General features: G+C 31.4%; 4 protein-coding genes across 4 annotated transcripts; all 4 read left to right on the forward strand.

Moving 5' to 3' along the window:
• The first annotated feature begins 1902 nt into the window (after positions 1–1902).
• LOC102578929 (kiwellin-like) lies at positions 1903–5039 on the forward strand. Its single transcript, XM_006340342.2, has 2 exons — positions 1903–2282; positions 4732–5039. The coding sequence occupies exons 1-2, from the start codon at positions 1949–1951 to the stop codon at positions 5037–5039; spliced, it is 642 nt and encodes a 213-aa protein (XP_006340404.1). The 5' UTR covers positions 1903–1948.
• Positions 5040–8884: 3845 nt separating this feature from the next.
• On the forward strand, positions 8885–9612 carry LOC102579362 (kiwellin-like). Its single transcript, NM_001318550.1, is given in 1 exon segment — positions 8885–9612. A coding segment is annotated over 1 exon segment (639 nt). The 5' UTR covers positions 8885–8911; the 3' UTR covers positions 9551–9612.
• Positions 9613–13546: 3934 nt separating this feature from the next.
• LOC102580014 (kiwellin-like) lies at positions 13547–14523 on the forward strand. Its single transcript, XM_006340102.2, has one exon. It carries the CDS (start codon positions 13710–13712, stop codon positions 14346–14348), a length of 639 nt encoding a protein of 212 aa, XP_006340164.1. The 5' UTR covers positions 13547–13709; the 3' UTR covers positions 14349–14523.
• A 2932-nt stretch (positions 14524–17455) lies between these two features.
• Positions 17456–18126, forward strand: LOC102579256 (kiwellin-like). Its single transcript, XM_006340343.2, has one exon. The coding sequence runs from the start codon at positions 17488–17490 to the stop codon at positions 18124–18126; it is 639 nt and encodes a 212-aa protein (XP_006340405.1). The 5' UTR covers positions 17456–17487.
• Positions 18127–19477: the final 1351 nt, after the last annotated feature.

Genomic DNA, 19477 nt, shown 5'->3' on the forward strand with positions numbered 1-19477 from the left:
TTGAGACGAAGAGATCAGTATTTTCTCCTAAATAAGACTCCCATACCCTTTCTCTAAGAATAAAGATTAACCAGATATAAAATATTTATATTTATCTTATTGTTAAAGTAAACCCAATTATAATAAGTATGTTGTCGTTTTTTCCAAAACAATAAAACACCCAATTATGATTTAGAAATTAGGACAAACACCCAATAATATGTGAGTTTCTTAACAAATCAATTATATTCAAATCAAACTATGAAAATTGACAATTAAATTTGCAAGACATGGATTGGTTTAAAACGTGGACGACGGTTGTGTATCGGTCGGTTCGGTTCGATTTATCGATTCAGTTTTTCGATTTTCAGATTTTAAATATGCTAAATCGATAACCAAATCAATAAGATATTTGTTATAGGTTTTCGATTTATCGATTTTGATCTTTAACGGTTCGGTTTTCGGTTTAACCAATAAGAAAATGCTTCCAAAATAAATATATGACTTGTCCAACAATTTAACGCGAAATAAAAAGAGAAAAATCTAATTACTCATTGAGTGCAAAAATTCTTCTTAGTGTAGTAAAAGTATAGCAAATACTCATAATTCACAACCCTAGTCATTGCCTAACCCTTGCCACCGTCGTTGCAAACCCTAGACAGCGTCGTTCTTAGTTCTTTAGGTTTTTGACGTTGTGAACCTAAAGACTAAAGTAATACTAAAACCTAAAGGGTAAATGCAGAGAGCAAGTTAATTAAGTAATGTTAATTGTGTAGGGTCCTTAAAGTTATATTATAATATAGTGATTATACTAATATTGTTTGTTTGATATTTATGTATGACTAAAAATTAAAATAGTAAATTATTATATTCTTAATGGGTTATCGGTTAACTCAATAACCCAATATAAAAACCAATATCAAACCGATAACCCAATAATTTTATTTTATAAAACCATTAAATAACTATTAACCCAATAACCAATAACACTTTTTTCGGTTCGATTTATCGGTCGATTCGGTTTTGCACACGGACGACGGTCATGTTGTATTTTTTTATAAGAGAAAAGATCTAGAAATATATATATATATATATATATATATATATATATATATATATATTGAGTCAAAAATGAATATATTAATTAAATAGCAGCCATGACCTAGGAACTAAAGAGTACTAGGAATAGCATACATATCTCTCTATGGTCAAAAAATTTCCCTCTCTTACTTCTTTTTTTCAAGGTTTAGGGTGGGGGGGAGAGAAAAATATTGTTAGTGAAGTAATTAATCGATTGTACAAAATTTATTAGTATTGGACTAAATTAGAATTCACGTGTTATAGAGTTTATTTTCTGAAAATAACGCTTCTAACAAAAAAAATCATTTCCAAAAAAATGGTTTCGACCCTTCTAATTAAAGGTAATTTCAAACCATCCTACCGTAATTCAGATTGATTAATTAATCAATCCAATTGCTAATCCATCTATTAGTCCTAATAATATCAGAAGCCGTGCAACCATGCAAGTCCTTGCATTAAATAGCCAAAGAAAGTCTAATTTTGCTTATACAAAATTTGGAAAGATTTTTATACGTAGATATAATCGTGGTATTCGTGTCGGCTTGTGTGCACCTCGACTAAATTCTACGGAATATATGTCACTTTCCACGAGTAACACATACCAGATAACTTTTTCCACCAAAGTTAAAACAAATATAAAGAAATTGCTTAGCGTTTTGCCTATATTAAAATTTAAACCTGAGATATCATGATGCTCGATTAACCCACTTCATTAAAGAATTTTCTTTTTACAAAAGTAAAAGAACAAGTCATACTATTATTCATTGTTTAACTTATCCCAATTCAGTTCATTTCTCCCTATATATATTCATCCATTTAGACACTTTTCTTCACCCATCAACACTTTCTTACACATATAACCTTTTCAATCATTACAAAAATAGCCACAATGTCCAATCTAGCCTTTCTTTCACTAATTTTCACCATTTTCATCTACACTTCTAACGCCATTTCTCAATGTAACGGCCCTTGTAAAACTTGGGACTATTGCGATGGTCAATTAATTTGCATAAACGAAAAATATAACGATGATCCCAACGTTGGAACCAAAATTTGCAAAAGTAGCCCTCCTTCTGTCCCTTCTCCAACTCCAACCAATACATGTCGTCCGTCTGGCACTGTCAATTGCAACGGTGTACACCCAATATACCGTTGCTCGCCACCTGTCACCTCATCAATGCCCGCTCAACTTACCTTCAACGACTTCAGTAGAGGTGGAGACTGTCACGCCCCGAGCCTACACCCTGGACATGGCTGACACTAGAAGACCATTGTTGGCCCCAAGCGAACCCTTGGCCTGGCTTACCTACCTCAGACGAAGACAATATTCATACTTATAATGATCAATAACACTTAACTAAACTGAATAATAAAATAACTGAGAATGTTTAAAGGTTAAACATTCAACTTGGCCAAAAGTGGCAACCCAAGTCTTAACAATAAGAAATGATAATGAAAAGACTCAAAGGACTAACATCTGATTGTCTATGAAGCCTCTAAAACAACTGAGATGGATGTTGGGACAACCCCACAACATCCTAATGAACTAACTAGAAAGCAATGAAAATAGATCCTCCGGAATGCAAGGAAGCTCACCGACTGACTCTGAACTGCTCACTGGATCAACGGTGCGCTGGAATGCCGATCCTAGTTAATTACATGTATCTGCATCATAAGTCTAGTTGGAATGCTAAAACAACATAGGCTTGAAAGGGAACCTGCTGAAAGAAACACTTACCTTGGCTCTTCTCAACTCATGAATACCTAACTGATCTCATTTCAATATAAACCAGTTTAAAACAAGTGCAATATAAAGAAAAGTTGTTTAAAAACATGATGTCAACTCTGTGTATATACAAGGATACAACATAACTCTGAAATGTATGTAAAAATACAATAAACTGATGTATATAAAAATACAATAAAATTGATGTATGTGGGAGTTTCTCTAACCGACAACCATCACATAAGAGCTATAGTGATGATACAGCGATCTACCTCACGCTGCCAGCGCATCCTATACCCGGCCAAAGGTACTAGGACCTAAACTACTAAGTGGATCCACTAGTCTATTGTGAAAAGGGTTCATCTAAAAAGTATGACCCTTTTCTACCCATGGTGGCTACATGGTTTTATGGAGACGTGAGTTATCTGAACTCATGCTCACCCCCAATTCAGTGCTCAATACTACTCCCAAAATATACTAGCTCTTATGTTTTTTTTTTAAAAAACATACTTCTTCTGTGATTTGAGATTAGTGCTCAGAAACTTAGCTCAAAGGCTATCTTGGAAATCAAGTTTCCCCTCTTGCTTCATTTAGAAAGCGATTACTCTTTTCTGAAAACTAGCCCGAAGGCTCTTTGGAAATCTCAGTTTCCGTTCTTATTTAAATGTGAAAACATTTTAAATCTCTTTAAGAATACTTAGTCCCCATATACTTTTGAAGTAATGAACTTCAAACTTTTACTCTTTACTAAACTTGATCTTTAAGTCTTAAAACAAAGTTAAAAGCATTTGCAAAAGACTTCTTGAAAAGACTCGAAGAACTTCCTAGACTTTGGCTCTTGACTTTCCTTGAATTTGAATTTATGGATTCAAGGTTATGATTAATGTTTATGGATGATTTCTAGGTGTTTAGAAGTCATTTAGAGTAGTTAGAATCAATGGAAGATGTTAGGACACTTTAGAATAACATAAATAGGCCAAACGATGAAAAACAGGTGAAAACGCCGATCCAGGCGCGTCCCTGGAGCACCGCGACAGGCCCCAATTTACTGGGGCTCATTTTGGGCGCACTACGGGCGCACTGCCCCAGCCTCCTGGAGCTATGGGGGCGCGACACACCTGGCCCTCCCCAGGTGCGTCTGACGAGTTTTTCAACTCGTTTTCTGATCCTAAATCATTTTAAATCGATTTCTTTTCTCAATAGTTTCTTTGATCCAGATACCCAACACATGTACACTAGAATCTAACTCGAAACAACTCTTAACATCGCTAAAACGTCTCAAGGAAACCCATCAATCACATGTAAGTTCAAGAAAGAAAACAATTCAAGAACACAACTCAAGAACATCAAATTCTAACTCTTTTAGGAAGAAAATCACTGAATTAAACATGCTTGGTGCATGGGTGAACTAACCCAACGCTATGTGATCTCGCATACCTTGTAGGGATCACCCCCGACAAAATCCACAAGCTAATCTTGAACGAATCTTGAACGTTCTTGCTTCCCCTTCTCCTTTCTCTTTTCTCCAAGCCCTAGCGTGAAATTCACTTTTCTAAAATGGACTAAAATCTGATTTGACCCATATTAAACTCCTAAAAACAGATTAAAATAATAGTGCAAGAAAAAGACTAAAATACCCCTTAAAAATCCGGATTGGACATTTCCTTATTTGAACAGCCCAACTTCCGAAGGGGATAACTTGCTCATACGAACTCGAAATCACTCAAACTTGGCGGCGTTGGAAAGATCATTCCAAGGGATTTCCAACCATATCTGGAATCACACCTAACTCATCCTGAGCTAGGAATTATGGCTGTTTGAAGTTGACCAAAAACTCACTTTAACACCTTTACCAAATTTCCAAATTTTTAAATTCTTCCCAAAAATAACTATTTCCAGATTTTAAACTTCATTCTAGTTCTTTCTAGTTGCGAGATGTTACAGAGACGGGGGTGGTCCATCATCATGTGATGGGAAATATCATAACAATAATGAAAGAATAGTAGCATTGTCCACTAGATGGTTCGGCGGACGTTCGAGGTGTGGTAAAATGATATTAATTCGTGCTAATAATGGAAAGACCGTAACGGCTAAAGTGGTGGATGAATGTGATTCTACTATGGGTTGTGATGCGGAACATGCTTTTCAAAGTCCATGCAAAAATAACATAGTGGATGGTTCTATTACTGTGTGGAGAGCTTTAGGGTTGGATACAGATTTGGGTATTGTCCCTGTCACTTGGTCCATGGTTTAGGTCAACATGGAGCGATCGTTACAATTATGGATTCGATAGAATTCAGTAACTTTATATAGCTCAAATTATATACTTATTGAACAAGCGTGTCATCTTACATGTAATAAGATGTGCATTAGCGTTCTTTAAAAATAATCAACTACGGTATAATTTCATACTAATAATATTCTTCTTTCATCTCAATTTATGTTGTGATGTTTGACCTTCTTTTTTTTTAATATCATGGCATCACCCCTTTGAATTTGCGAAACTACTTCCTCTGGTTGAATACAAATTATGAATTTGATAAAATTCAGTAACTTTATAGCATAATTGAATAGGCATATCATCTTACATGTAATAAGATGTACATTGGAGTCACTTAAAAATAATAAATTACGATATAATTCCTAACTAATAGTAATGTTTATGTGGTGATCATGTTTGACTTTTTTTTTAATATCATGTCACGATTTTATTACCCCTTGGAATTTGCAAAATTACTTCCTCTAATTTTTAGCATAAGGAAGTCATCATAAAATAAGAAGTTTATAATTAAATTAGTATTTTTTTTTTAAATATAGAAATGTGATATTTTAAGGGGACAATTTTATAAAAATAAAAATATAATATAATAAGTCATATAAATTAGAAGGGTAGAGTACTAATTAATTATGAGTATAATATATTGGGGTTGCAAGAATTATGTTAATCACTTAATTGTTATTCTGTTTTAAATCGTTATCAAAATGGGTAAGTGCTTCCTATGGGAAATATTTGTAACTTAATTATCCATCATAAAATCATCGATAAATACGTGATAAATATATATATCCATCATATTCTATCATTAATCTTTCTATTGTGATTGTTTCGACCATTAAAATGGTTGATATTTTAAGATGGTGAAATTAATCCTCCTTACTTATTCCTGGATTCTTATTTTATCCCTTTGTTTATTCACTTATTTATGTAATAGACTTGTTTTTTTTATCTTTTTATAGTTTGGTGGAAAATATTTAGAAATATATTTATCCATTATTGAGTCAAAAATGAATATATTAATTAATTAGTAGCCACTGCCTAGGAAAAGAGTACTACTCTCTATGGTCTACTTTTATCCCTTATTACTAGGGGTGTGCACAATTCGGATTAAACCGAATAACCAAAACAAATTAAATCGAATTTTTATTTGGATTGGTTTTTGGTTTTTCGAATTGATTTTGGATTAATAAATTACTTTGTTTGGTTTTTTGGTTTGGTTTTGGATTTTAAAAAATAAAAATCGAAAAATCGAAAAAAAAACGAATTATATGTATGTGTGTGTGTATATATATATATATATAAATGTTTATGTTTAGAATTAAGTTGGAGTTAACCACTTTTGTCCCTTTTTGGTTATTGCATTTCATCATGATTACGTTTATATTTTATATTTGAACATCTATAATAGGTATAATTATAAGTATTGTGTTTTAAGTTTTACTTATGATTTATATTATAAAGTATATTTAATTAAGAGAATCAATATTATTACTTTGGTTATGTTATTAATTATTGACATAACCGAATAACCACACCGAAAAAAAGCCGAACCGAATAAAGGAAAACCAAACCAAACCAAATTTATTTTGGATCGGATTGGATTACACTTTTACAAATCAAAAACCAAAAAATCCAAACTGAATAGTGAAAAACCGAATGCACACCCCTACTTATTACTCTCCTTTTACTTCTTGATTTCCCTAATGTTAATTATTTGAAAAATTAATTAAATAATACAAAATATTTCCATCTAGTTCTTTCTTTTTCTGATTAAATAGTATAACATGACATGCAACTGTTTTTAAAAAATTTGTTCAAGGTTTGGGAAGAAGAAAAAAAAAAGGAAGAAAAATATTATTTGTGAATTAGTTAATCGATTATACAAAAGCTATTAGTACTAAGGACTTCCTCACTATATTTAGGGAAATATATATATATATATATATATATACCCTTAAATGCTTCATTACTTTCATACCCTCTTTTTATTTGAAAATGACATATAATTCACGCGCCAACGTCAAATTGATGTTTGTGCCTACCCTTTTTTTCTCTCTGATACCATCTTAGTATATTACAGTATATGAATATACTTTGATCGTATCAAAGAGTAACTGAGCAGTGTCTTCATTGAAGGATTGTTTCTTCCTCCTGGATACTATCAAAATATAATATACTTTGATGGTATTAATGAATAACTGGACAGTGTTTTCATTGAGGTTTGCTTCAATCCTTCGATGAGATTACTCAATCATCCATGATACAATTACGGTATATCTACATATTGTCGTGGTACTATTGAGGTATGTTTCAATTCTTCAATATTATAATTTAAAACAGTTTTTAAAAAAGACATAACGTAGATACAATTTTTTAAAAATTTGTAAAAAGAGAAAAAAAAACTTATATTTTTCTACTAATTTAGAGTTTAATAAATAAGATTGTAACTTTAATAATTTTCTTTTAATTGTTTCTTCTTTATTTCTTAAAAAAGAGTTCAATCCTATATGATACCAATAACTATAAGGTATCAATATATAGACGGAGCATCACAGAGGATTAAACTCAATTTATATGATATCATTATGGTATCAATATACCAACGGAGTATCACAAAGAATATATTTTCTACTAATTTAGAGTTTAATAAATAAGATTGTGACTTTAATAATTTTCTCTTAATTGTTTCTTATTTATTTCTTAAAAAAAAGAGCACAATCCTATACGATACTGATAGGGTTCAATATATCGACATAGTATCACAAAGGATTAACTCAGTCATATATGATACGGATATGGTATTCAATATACCGACAGAGTATCACAAAAGATTCATTCATAGTAGTGATGTTGATGCCATGGTGACATCATAGAAAGAAGAAAGTGGGGCAAGTGGGTAAATAGTTTGGATCATGGGTCCATTAAGGATAAATAGTTTAGGTTGGATCCAATTTGGATAAATAGTTACAAAATTTGGCCGATTTTATGTAGTTTTCCCCTATATTCATGGTATAATGACTAGCTCATAGTCATTAGCTTTTTATGGATGCATTTTAGTGAATGGTCTTTTTTTCTTATTTCTCATTTAGTGTTCGATATTTTTATTGAGATTCAATATTTTTATTGGGATTCGATAAAACTTGAATTCGCGTGTGTTGCATGAAAATAACGCTTCCAATAAAAAAAAATGATTTCCAAAAAATTAAATTTGATCCCTCTGATTAAGGATAATTCTGAATTATCCTACCACAATTTACGTTAATTAATTAATCAACTTGCTAGTCCATCTATTAGTCAGAAAATATCAGAAGCCGTGCATTCAAGTCTTAGCTTTGAATATCCAGAAAAAGTCTAATTTTGCGAACTATCGCTATGAAAATTGTGCATAGGGTAGCCAAATTAAGCTCATAAAAATAGGACTCGTCCTACCCTATTTAAAATTTGGAATAATCATGGCTTTCAGGTCAGCTTGCACACATATCTCGTAACTTTTTTCATCAAAACTAGAACAAATGAAAAGAAATTACTTAATGTTTTGTCTTTGCTAGAATTTGAACCAGAAACCTCATGGTGCTCGATCAGCTCACTTCATATCCGACTTTTTTTCAAGTAAAACTTGAGTCGAACTATAAACCATTGTTTAATCTTATCTTGAACCAGAGACCTCATGGTGCTCGATCAACCCACTCCATATCCGTCCATTTGTCACGTTTGCAACTATACTAGCCAAAAATTACATCTCACAGTATCTTTTCTTCCTATATATATTCATCCATTTGGACAGTTTTCTTCACCCATCAACACTTTCTTACACATATAACCTTTTCAATCATTACAAAATAGCCACAATGTCCAATCTAGCCTTTCTTTCTCTAATTTTAACCATTTTCATCTCTACTTCTAACGCCATTTCCCAATGTAACGGCCCTTGTAAAACTTGGGACGATTGTGATGGTCAATTAATCTGTATAAACGGAAAATGTAACGATGATCCTAACGTTGGAACCAAAGTTTGCAAAAGTAACCCTCCTTCCGTTCCATCTCCAACTCCAACCAATACATGTCGTCCGTCTGGCACAATCAATTGCAACGGTGTGCACCCAATATACCGTTGCTCGCCACCTGTCACCTCCTCAACGCCCGCTCAACTGACCCTCAACGATTTCAGTGAAGGCGGAGATGGTGGTGGTCCATCATCATGTGATGGGAAATATCATAATAATAATGAAAGAGTAGTAGCATTGTCCACTGGATGGTTCGCGGGACGTTCAAGGTGTGGTAAAATGATACTAATTCGCGCTAATAACGGAAAGACCGTAACGGCTAAAGTGGTGGATGAGTGTGATTCTACTATGGGTTGTGATGCGGAACATGCTTTTCAAAGTCCATGCAAAAACAACATAGTGGATGGTTCTATTGCTGTGTGGAGAGCTTTAGGGTTAAATACAGATTTAGGTATTGTTCCCGTCACTTGGTCCATGGTTTAGGCCAACGTGGAGCGATCGTTACAGTTATGGATTCGATAGAATTCAATAACTTTATATGTCTCAAATTATATAATTCTTGAATAAGCGTGTCATCTTACATGTAATAAGATGTACATTAGAGTTTCTTAAAAATAATCAACTACGATATAATTTCTTACTAATAATGTTCTCCTTTCGTCTCAATTTATTTTGTGATGTTTACCTCTTTGTATACTTCTAAATATCAAGATTTAGTTTTGAATTTGGGATATGCAAACATGTATTGAGAGGATTAAGAAAAAGAGGGAGATGGTGGAGGTGTTTGAAGATCGTGAGGGTAAGAGATAGAGACGGATTGGGGGAGGGAAAGACATAGGTGAGAGAAAATAATTTAAATTGCTAATTTACCATTAATTAAGGAATTTAAATTTTAAGATAATTATTTAATATCATATTTAAGAGATATGTGTATCTGATTAAATATTTTAAAATATATGGTATAAATATTAAAAGTGATATTATGTTAATTTTTTAAAAGTATAGGTAAATTAAGTATATCTTTCTTTTTTATTATAAATTTCAAAAGTCTTTATGTCTAGCACCAATTATAGAAAGTCTGAAAATTGCAAAAATGCAAAAAAGGAGGACGGAGTGCAAGGTCATATTGCACTATCAAAAAATGGTATAATACTGAAATGTGTTCTTTAACTTGATATCAACTGACATCTATACATTTTAATTTTGAATGTGCAAGGTACATAAATTTGTATAGAATTGAACAATTACACACATATGTCTTACGCAGTGTTTTAAAAGGCGAGAGCATGAAACGGGGCATTTTACTTAGTGTAGGGGGAGGCGTAAGCCTTGAGACGTGGGGCGTAATCCCTATGAATCTTTAAATTTTTAATTTAGGGGAAATACATAATTACCCCATTCAACTATAACACTTTTTTTTTAAAAACACTCAAACTTTATAAGGGTCCTAGTACCCCACTAAATAATTTAAAAGTGATATAAATATCTCATTTTTCAATTAATCCCACTTATAAAAAAGAAGGTGTAAGCACGCACTAATTATAGTTTGCTATCTGTCAATTTTATATAATTTCCTAATCTTTGTTTTTATTTATGTTTTTTTTTTAGTTTAATTCTTTATTTTTTCTTTCTTCGCTTAACCCATCCGTTGGTCTTCTTCGTTGTGGAGTGGCCGCCATTGCTACAACACCATTTACAACATTAAATCAAAATTAAAATTGGAAAATCAAATCCGCTTTCAAAATTTATTGTTTTCAAATTAAAATTTCTATCAAAGTCTTTTTTTTATGTGTTTTGCCTTTGATTTTTGCTCTAAATCAACTTGGGTTGTATTTGAAAAAAACATTGAAATAACGCCGACGATTCTATCTTCGAAGTTGCCATCATCTTTCCGGAGATTCTCACCCTAGACAGTCAAGAAGGAGAAGAAGAAATATGAGGATGAAACAACAAAAATGTTGTTGCTTCCATTATCAATGGGATTTTTTTGTCAGTGAAAAGGCATTTTATTTTATGTACTGAGATTGTGTTATTTAGTTACAATTAAATCTCTCCGTCGAAATCCAATCTAAATGAAAAACGAAAAGAGAGCAAAAAAAGAAGAAAAAAAAAAACTTCAAGCTCCTTCAATGGTGAAGCTCAGGAAGGAGTAAAATAAAGATTATTTATATAGTTAATAAAAAATATTGCAAAAGAAAAGTTTAATCTTACTTTTTTTGGTTTCCATGCTCTTCAGGCGAGTGATATACACTCTCTCTATAAAATATCGAAAAATGGTTCAATAATTTCACATTAATCTAGTTAAGTGGTGTATTAGGACCCCCACAAAGTTTAAGTGTCTTTTTCAAAAATACATCTTACTTTAATGGGGTAATTATGTATTTATAATAACTCAAAATTATAAAAATACATCAATAGTTTGAAATAATTACAAACATGAAACTCATAGAAAATAAAACTTCTAACATGATTATACAAGTATAAATAATCTAACATCTTAACTTTCTAATAATAAAAGAATCATTATTTCTAAAAAATTATTTCTATCATACTATACAATTTACTCCCTAAAAGAAAATAAACAATAAAACTTACTAGTATTATAATAAAAACTTCACTCCATCATGAATATAAATAAAATTACTTTCAAATAGCTAAATAAAATATGATAATTTGGAGACATAAGACAAAATCATGGAGACCAATCATAAGTGAAAAAATAAAAAATTTCTACGTATTTTAAAAGAAATATTGCGTAATATATAATCACCTTCACAGTGTTACGAAATAGTAAAGATACGATACTACAACTTGTTATTTGAGTTACTTTCAATCTTCTTATCTCTATAGATTAAAAAATTACTAAGTTTCATTCATTTATTAAAGAATTATGAGTGTCAACAATGTTAACTAGAGATTTTAATACATAATTTGTGCAAGATCTGTTAGGCAATTCCCTAACGTTGGGCGTTAGGCATGCTTAGGGAGTACAGTCGGGCGCTTGGGGCGTAAGTCTTATAAAACTAAGCCTCACACTTGAGTCTCGGGGGGTTTTGCTAGAGCCCCGCCCCAGGACGAGCTCCGAGGCAAGTCCCAACATAGTCTTTTAAAACACTGGTCCTACGTGACGTCTTACATATATTATACCATATAAGACGCATGTATTACGCCACGCAAAAAATATATGCAGTATACACTTATTTTCTAGTTGTATTACAATGAATATGCACTAGTAACTATTTCAAATTGATACATCTAAATTACTATATAGCTGGATATTTTTGACAGATTGAAACTCATAAGAAAAACACGATAAATGATTTGAGACGAAGAGATCAGTATTCTCTCCTAAATAGGACTCCCATACCCTTTCTCCAAGAATAAAGATTAACCAGATATAAAATATTTATATTTATATTTATCTTATCGTAAAAGTAAAACCAATTATAATAAATATGTTATCGTTTCTTCCAAAAAAAATAAAACACCCAATTATGATTTTAGAAATTAGGACAAACACCCAATAATATGTGAGTTTCTTAACAAATCAATTATATTCAAATCAAACTATGAAAATTGACAATTAAATTTGCAAGACATGGATTGTTTTCAAACGTATTTGAAAACGGAGATATTAATTGTCCTTACTTGTTCCTAGGTTTGTTTTTTTATCGCCTTGTTTCATTCACTTATTTATGTAATATATTTACCTTTTTATATTTTGGTGGAAAAGATCTAGAAATATATTTATCTATTGAGTCAAAAATGAATATATTAATTTAATAGCAGCCATTACGTAGGAACTAAAGAGTACTAGGAATAGCATATTGTTAGTGAAGTAATTAATCGATTGTACAAAAGTTGTTAGTATTTGACTAAATTAGAATTTATGTGTTATAGAGTTTATTTCTGAAAATAACGCTTCTAACAAAAAAAATCATTTCCAAAAAATTGGTTTCGACCCCTCTAATTAAAGGTAATTTTGGACCATCCTACCGTAATTCAGATTGATTAATTAATCGATCAACTTGCTAGTCCATCTATAATTCCTAATAATGTCAGAACCCATGCATCCATGCAAGTCCTTGCATTAAATAGCCAAAGAAAGTCTAATTTTGCTTATACAAAATTTGGAAGGATTTTTATATGTAGATAGAATCGTGGTATTCGGATCGACTTATGTGCATCTCGACTAAATTTTACGGAATATATGTCATTTCTCATCAACAACACATACCAGATAACTTTTTCCACCAAAGTTAAAACAAATATAAAGAAATTACTCAACATTTTGCCTATATTAGAATTTAAACCTGAAATATCATGATGCTCGATTAACCCACTTCATTGAAGAATTTTCTTTTTACAAAAGTAAAAGAACAAGTCATACTATTATTCATTATTTAACTTATCCCGATTCAATTCATTTCAACTTGAAAATTTTAATTTTGTATTAACAAATAACATATTCAAATTCAAGTCAATCCGTCCAAATTGACACGTAGATATCTACTAGCCGAAAATCACGACTCATCACAATATCATTTCTCCCTATATATATTCATCCATTTAGACACTTTTCTTCACCCATCAACACTTCCTTACACATAAAACCTTTTCAATCATTACAAAAATAGCCACAATGTCCAATCTAGCCTTTCTTTCACTAATTTTCACCATTTTCATATCCACTTCTAACGCCATTTCTCAATGTAACGGCCCTTGTAAAACATGGGACGATTGTGATGGTCAATTAATTTGCATAACGGAAAATGTAACGATGATCCTAAACGTTGGAACCAAAATTTGCAAAAGTAGCCCTCCTTCCGTCCCATCTCCAACTCCAACCAATACATGTCGTCCGTCTGGCACAATCAATTGCAACGGTGTACACCCAATATACCGTTGCTCGCCACCTGTCACCTCCTCAACGCCCGCTCAACTTACCTTCAACGACTTCGGTGAAGGCGGAGACGGAGGTGGTCCATCATCATGTGATGGGAAATATCATAACAATAACGAAAGAATAGTAGCATTGTCCACCGGATGGTTTGCAGGACGTTCGAGGTGTGGTAAAATGATACTAATTCGCGCTAATAACGGAAAGACCGTAACGGCTAAAGTGGTGGATGAATGTGATTCTACTATGGGTTGTGATGCGGAACATGCTTTTCAAAGTCCATGCAAAAATAACATAGTGGATGGTTCCATTGCTGTGTGGAGAGCTTTAGGGTTGGATACAAATTTGGGTATTGTTCCTGTCACTTGGTCCATGGTTTAGGTCAACGTGGAGAGACCGTTACAGTTATGAATTCGATAGAATTCAGTATCTTTATATAGCTCAAATTATATACTTCTTGAATAAGCGTGTCATCTTACATGTAATAAGATGTGCATTAGAGTTCTTTAAAAATAATCAACTATGATATAATTTCTGACTAATAGTAATGTTTATGTGGTGATGTTTGACTCTTTTTTTTAAAATATCATGTCATGATTTTATTACCCCTTGGAATTTGCAAAATTACTTCCTCTAGTTTTTAACATAAGGAAGTCATCATATCCGCAACTTGATTTGAGGTGAAAAGATTCTTGTCTTTGACCAACTATTAATACGGCTTTACTTTGTTTTCAAGTTGTTTGATTTGTCGCAAAATTTATAAAAGAAATAGATATATTCAAAATTTGTATGATAAATCAAGTCATAGATATTTGAATAGCTATAGATTATTTTATTAAAAATAAAATAAAAAATTTAAAGTTAAATCAGTTTTTTTTTAAATGTAGAAATGTGATATTTTAACGGGACAACTTTATAAAAAGGAAAATATAATATAATATGTCATATAAATTAGAAGGGTGGAGTACCAATTAATTATGAATATATAATATAAAGGGGTTGCAAGAATTATGGTAATCACTTAATTGTTATTCTGTTTTAAATTGTTATCAAAATGGGTAACTATGGGAAATATTTGTAACTTAATTTTCCATCATAAAATCATCGATAAATACATATCCATCATATTCTATCATAAATCTTTCTATTGCGATTGTTTCGACCTTTAAAGTGATCGATATTTTAAGATGGTGAAATTAATCCTCTTTACTTATTTCTAGATTCTTTTTTTATCCCTTTGTTTATTCATTTATTTATGTAATAGACTTGTCTTTTTATCGTTTGGTGAAAAAAATCTAGAAATATATTTATCCATTATGAATATATTAATTAATTAGTAGCCACTACCTAGGAAAAGAGTACTACTCTCTATGGTCTACTTTTATCCCTTATTACTCTCCTTTTACTTCTTGATTTCTCTAATGTTAATTACTTGAAAAATTAATTAATCAATTAATACAAAATATTTCCATCTAGTTCTTTTTTTTTCTGATTAAATAGTATAACATGACATGCAACTATTTTTTAAAAACTTTTTCAAGGTTTGGGAAGAAGAAAAAAAAGGAAGAAAAATATTATTTGTGAATTAGATAATCGATTATACAAAAGTTATTAGTACTAAGGACTTGCTCACTATATTTAGGGAAAAGAGCCCTTATACCTCAAAAAAAAAAATTACCCTTAAATGTCTCATTACTTTCATACCCTTTTTTTATTTTAAAATGACATATAATTCACGTGCCGACATCATGTTGATGTCAGCGCCCACCCTTTTTTCCTCTCTGATACCATCTTAGTATATTACAGTACATGAATATACTTTGATGGTATCAAAGAGTAATTGAGCAGTGTCTTCATTGAAGGACTGTTTCTTCCTCCTTGATACTATCAAAATATAATATACTTTGATGGTATTAATGAATAACCGGAGAATGTTTTCATTGAGGTTTGCTTCAGTCCTTCGATGAGATTACTTAATCATTCATGATACCATTACGGTATATTTACATATTGTCGTGGTATCATTGAGGTATGTTTCAATTCTTCAATATTTTAATTTAAAACAGTTTAAAAAGAGTCATAACTTAGATACGATTTTTTTTAAAATTTGCACAAAAAGAAAAAAGAATATATATATATATATATATATATATATATATATGCTAATTTAGAGTTAAATAAATAAGATTGTGACTTGAATAATTTTCTCGTAATTGTTTCTTATTATTTCTTAAAAAATGAGTTCAATCCTATATGATACCGACAGGGTATCAATATACCGACGGATATCACAGAGGATTAAGCTCAGTCCTATATGATATCGATATGATATCAAAATACCGACAACGTACCACAAAAAATATATTTTCTATTAATTTAAAGTTAAATAGATAAGAGTGTGACTTTGATAATTTTCTATTAATTGTTTCTTATTTATTTCTTAAAAAAGAGTTAAAATCCTATATGATACCAATAGGGTATCAATATACCGACGGAGCATTCGAAGGATTAAGCTCAGTCCTATATGATACCGATATGGTATCTATATATTGACGGATTATCACATAGGATTCATTCATAGTAGTGATGTTGACGACATGCACGAAATAAAAAATGAGAAAGTGGGATAAGTGGGTGAATAGTTTGGGTCATGAATCCATTAAAAATAAATAGTTTCACAATTGAGTCAATTTTGTGTAGTTTTCCCTTGTATTTATGTATAATATAATGACTAGCTCATAGCCATTAGCTTTTTATGGATGCATTTTAGTGAATGGTCTCTTTTTTCTTTCCATTAGGTGTTTGATATTTTTATTGAGATTCGATAAAACTTGAATTCGCGTGTGTTGCATGAAAATTACGCTTTCAATAAAAAAACATTTCTAAAAAATTGAATTAAACCCCTCTAATTAAGGATGACTCTAAATCATCCTACCACAACTTAGGTTAATTAATTAATCAACTTGCTAGTCCATCTATTAGCCCTAATGTCAGAAGCCGTGCATCCATGCAAGTCTTTGCTTTGAATATCCAGAAAAAGTCTAATTGTGCATAGGGTAGCCAAATTAAGTTCAAACAAAATTTGGAAGGATTATGAGTATATATATATATATATATATATATTACTAGAGCAGTATGAAAAGAAATTACTTAATATTTTGTCTTTGTTGGAATTTGAACCAGAAGTCTCATGGTGCTCGATCAGCCCACTTCATATCCGACTTTTTTTTAGAAAAAAAAAAAAGAAGAACAAGTAAAACTTGAGTCGAACTATAATAATACATTGTTTAATCTATCTTGAGTTAGTTCATTTCAACATAAGTAATGTTTGAACGAATTAATAACGTGTTTAGATTCAGGTCAATTCGTCCATTTGTCATGTTCACAACTCTACTAGCCGAAAATTAAGACTCACAATATCTTTTCTCCCTGTATATATTCATCCATTTGGAAACTTTCCTTCACCCATCAACACTTTCTTACACATATAACCTTTCCAATCATTACAAAAATAGCCACAATGTCCCATTTAGCCTTTCTTTCACTAATTTTCACCATTTTCATCTCTACTTCTAACGCCATTTCTCAATGTAATGGCCCTTGTAAAACCTTGGACGATTGCGATGGTCAATTAATTTGCATAAACGGAAAATGTAACGATGATCCTAACGTTGGAACCAAAATTTGCAAAAATAGCCCTCCTTCTGTTCCTTTTCCTCCTCCTCCTCCTCCAACAACAACCAATACATGTCGTCCATTTGGCACAGTTAATTGCAACGGTATACACCCAATATACCGTTGTTCGCCACCTGTCACCTCCTTAACACCCGCTCAACTTACCCTCAACGACTTCGATAGTGGTAAATCATGTGATTGGAAATATCATAACAATAACGAAAGAATAGTAGTATTGTCTACTGGATGGTTCGCGGGAGGTTCAAGATGTGGTAAAATGATACGTATTCGCACTAATAGTAACGGGAGGACCGTAACCGCTAAAGTGGTGGATGAATGTGATTCTACTATGGGTTGTGATGCGGAACATGCTTTTCAAAGTCCATGTAAAAATAACATAGTGGATGGTTCCATTGCGGTGTGGAGAGCTTTAGGGTTGGATACAAATTTGGATAATGTTACTGTCACTTGGTCCATGGTCTAGGTAAGGGCCAAGCAATCGTTATAGATATGATAGAATTCAATAACTTTATAACTTAAATTATATACTTACTGAATAAACATGTCACCTTACATGTAATAAGATGTACATTGGAGTTCCTTAAAAATAATGAACTAGGATATAATTCCTAACTAATAATTAGTGTTCTTCTTTCGTCTCATTTAATGTGTAATTGTTAATTACTATTAAATTAACAATTAATTGTTTCCTACTTTGTTAGTAACTTTATGGATGTGAATTTTATTTGAAGGAACTTCTATATTCAAAAGAAAATTTCAGTGTATATAGATTATACACTTATTTTACCGTTGTTATACGATGAATATACAGGTTGACTATTTCAAATTGATACGTACGACATACTAGGTAGCTGAATTTTAGTCAAATATTGAAGTACTATACTTTATTTTTGTGAATAAAAGTTAGGTGGAATAATGTTGATACAGTTAATGGTTGTGTAAAAATCGAACCGATCAATAAACCGAACAGAAAAAATGTTATTGGGTTATTGGGTAAACCGATAACTCAATAAGACGGTAATAATTTACTATTTTACCCTTCCTAAATATTAAATATTAATAATTTTATATATAACTAGACACTGTAACTATATCAAATTATTAGTACTCTACCCACTTCACACTAGGCCGCTTTACGAGTCTTTACTGTTTACTAGTTCGCAATTGTAGTTATTTGATTTTAGTTTTAGTTTTAGTCTTGTTGGACTATTTGGTTTTAGTTTTAATTTGTAATTGTAGGTTGTAGCTTTTGCAAGTTTGTAAAGGTCTGTAATTTGATTAACATCAGAAATTACATACTATGTTTTGGCGGTGACGTGTAATTATAGCCTTCGTACTATCTTTTTTCTTATTGATGCAATTTCTCATTATCTTTCTAGTTTCACTATATCAAAGCATTTAGAGAAGTGAGAAGTCATATAATATTTTACGGATATTTTCTTATTGGGTAAATCAAAAATCGAATCAATAACGACCAAAAATCAATAAGCCGAAAACCAAAAAAATATCTTATTGATTTATTATTGAGTTAGCATATTTAAAAACCGATAAACCAAACCGATAATACATAAAATCGAACCGACCAATGCACACCATGGTAGAAACATCAGGGACCATTTAAATCCTAAGTCTAAATGTTGTACAAATATAATTGCTAAACATTTAATAAAAAGATGCTTTGTCAAGAGTTAAAATAAAAGGGAGAGGGGGGTGCACTCACTTAATTTGGCAAAATAAATTGAGTTGTATCAAAAAGAAAAAAAGTTAAAGAAATATTTCCTTAAAAAAGAAAGATATCATGAGTTGTATAAAAA

This window comes from Solanum tuberosum, unplaced genomic scaffold (assembly GCF_000226075.1).
Source record: "Solanum tuberosum cultivar DM 1-3 516 R44 unplaced genomic scaffold, SolTub_3.0 scf00017, whole genome shotgun sequence".
In the NCBI taxonomy this organism is placed as follows: domain Eukaryota; kingdom Viridiplantae; phylum Streptophyta; class Magnoliopsida; order Solanales; family Solanaceae; genus Solanum; species Solanum tuberosum.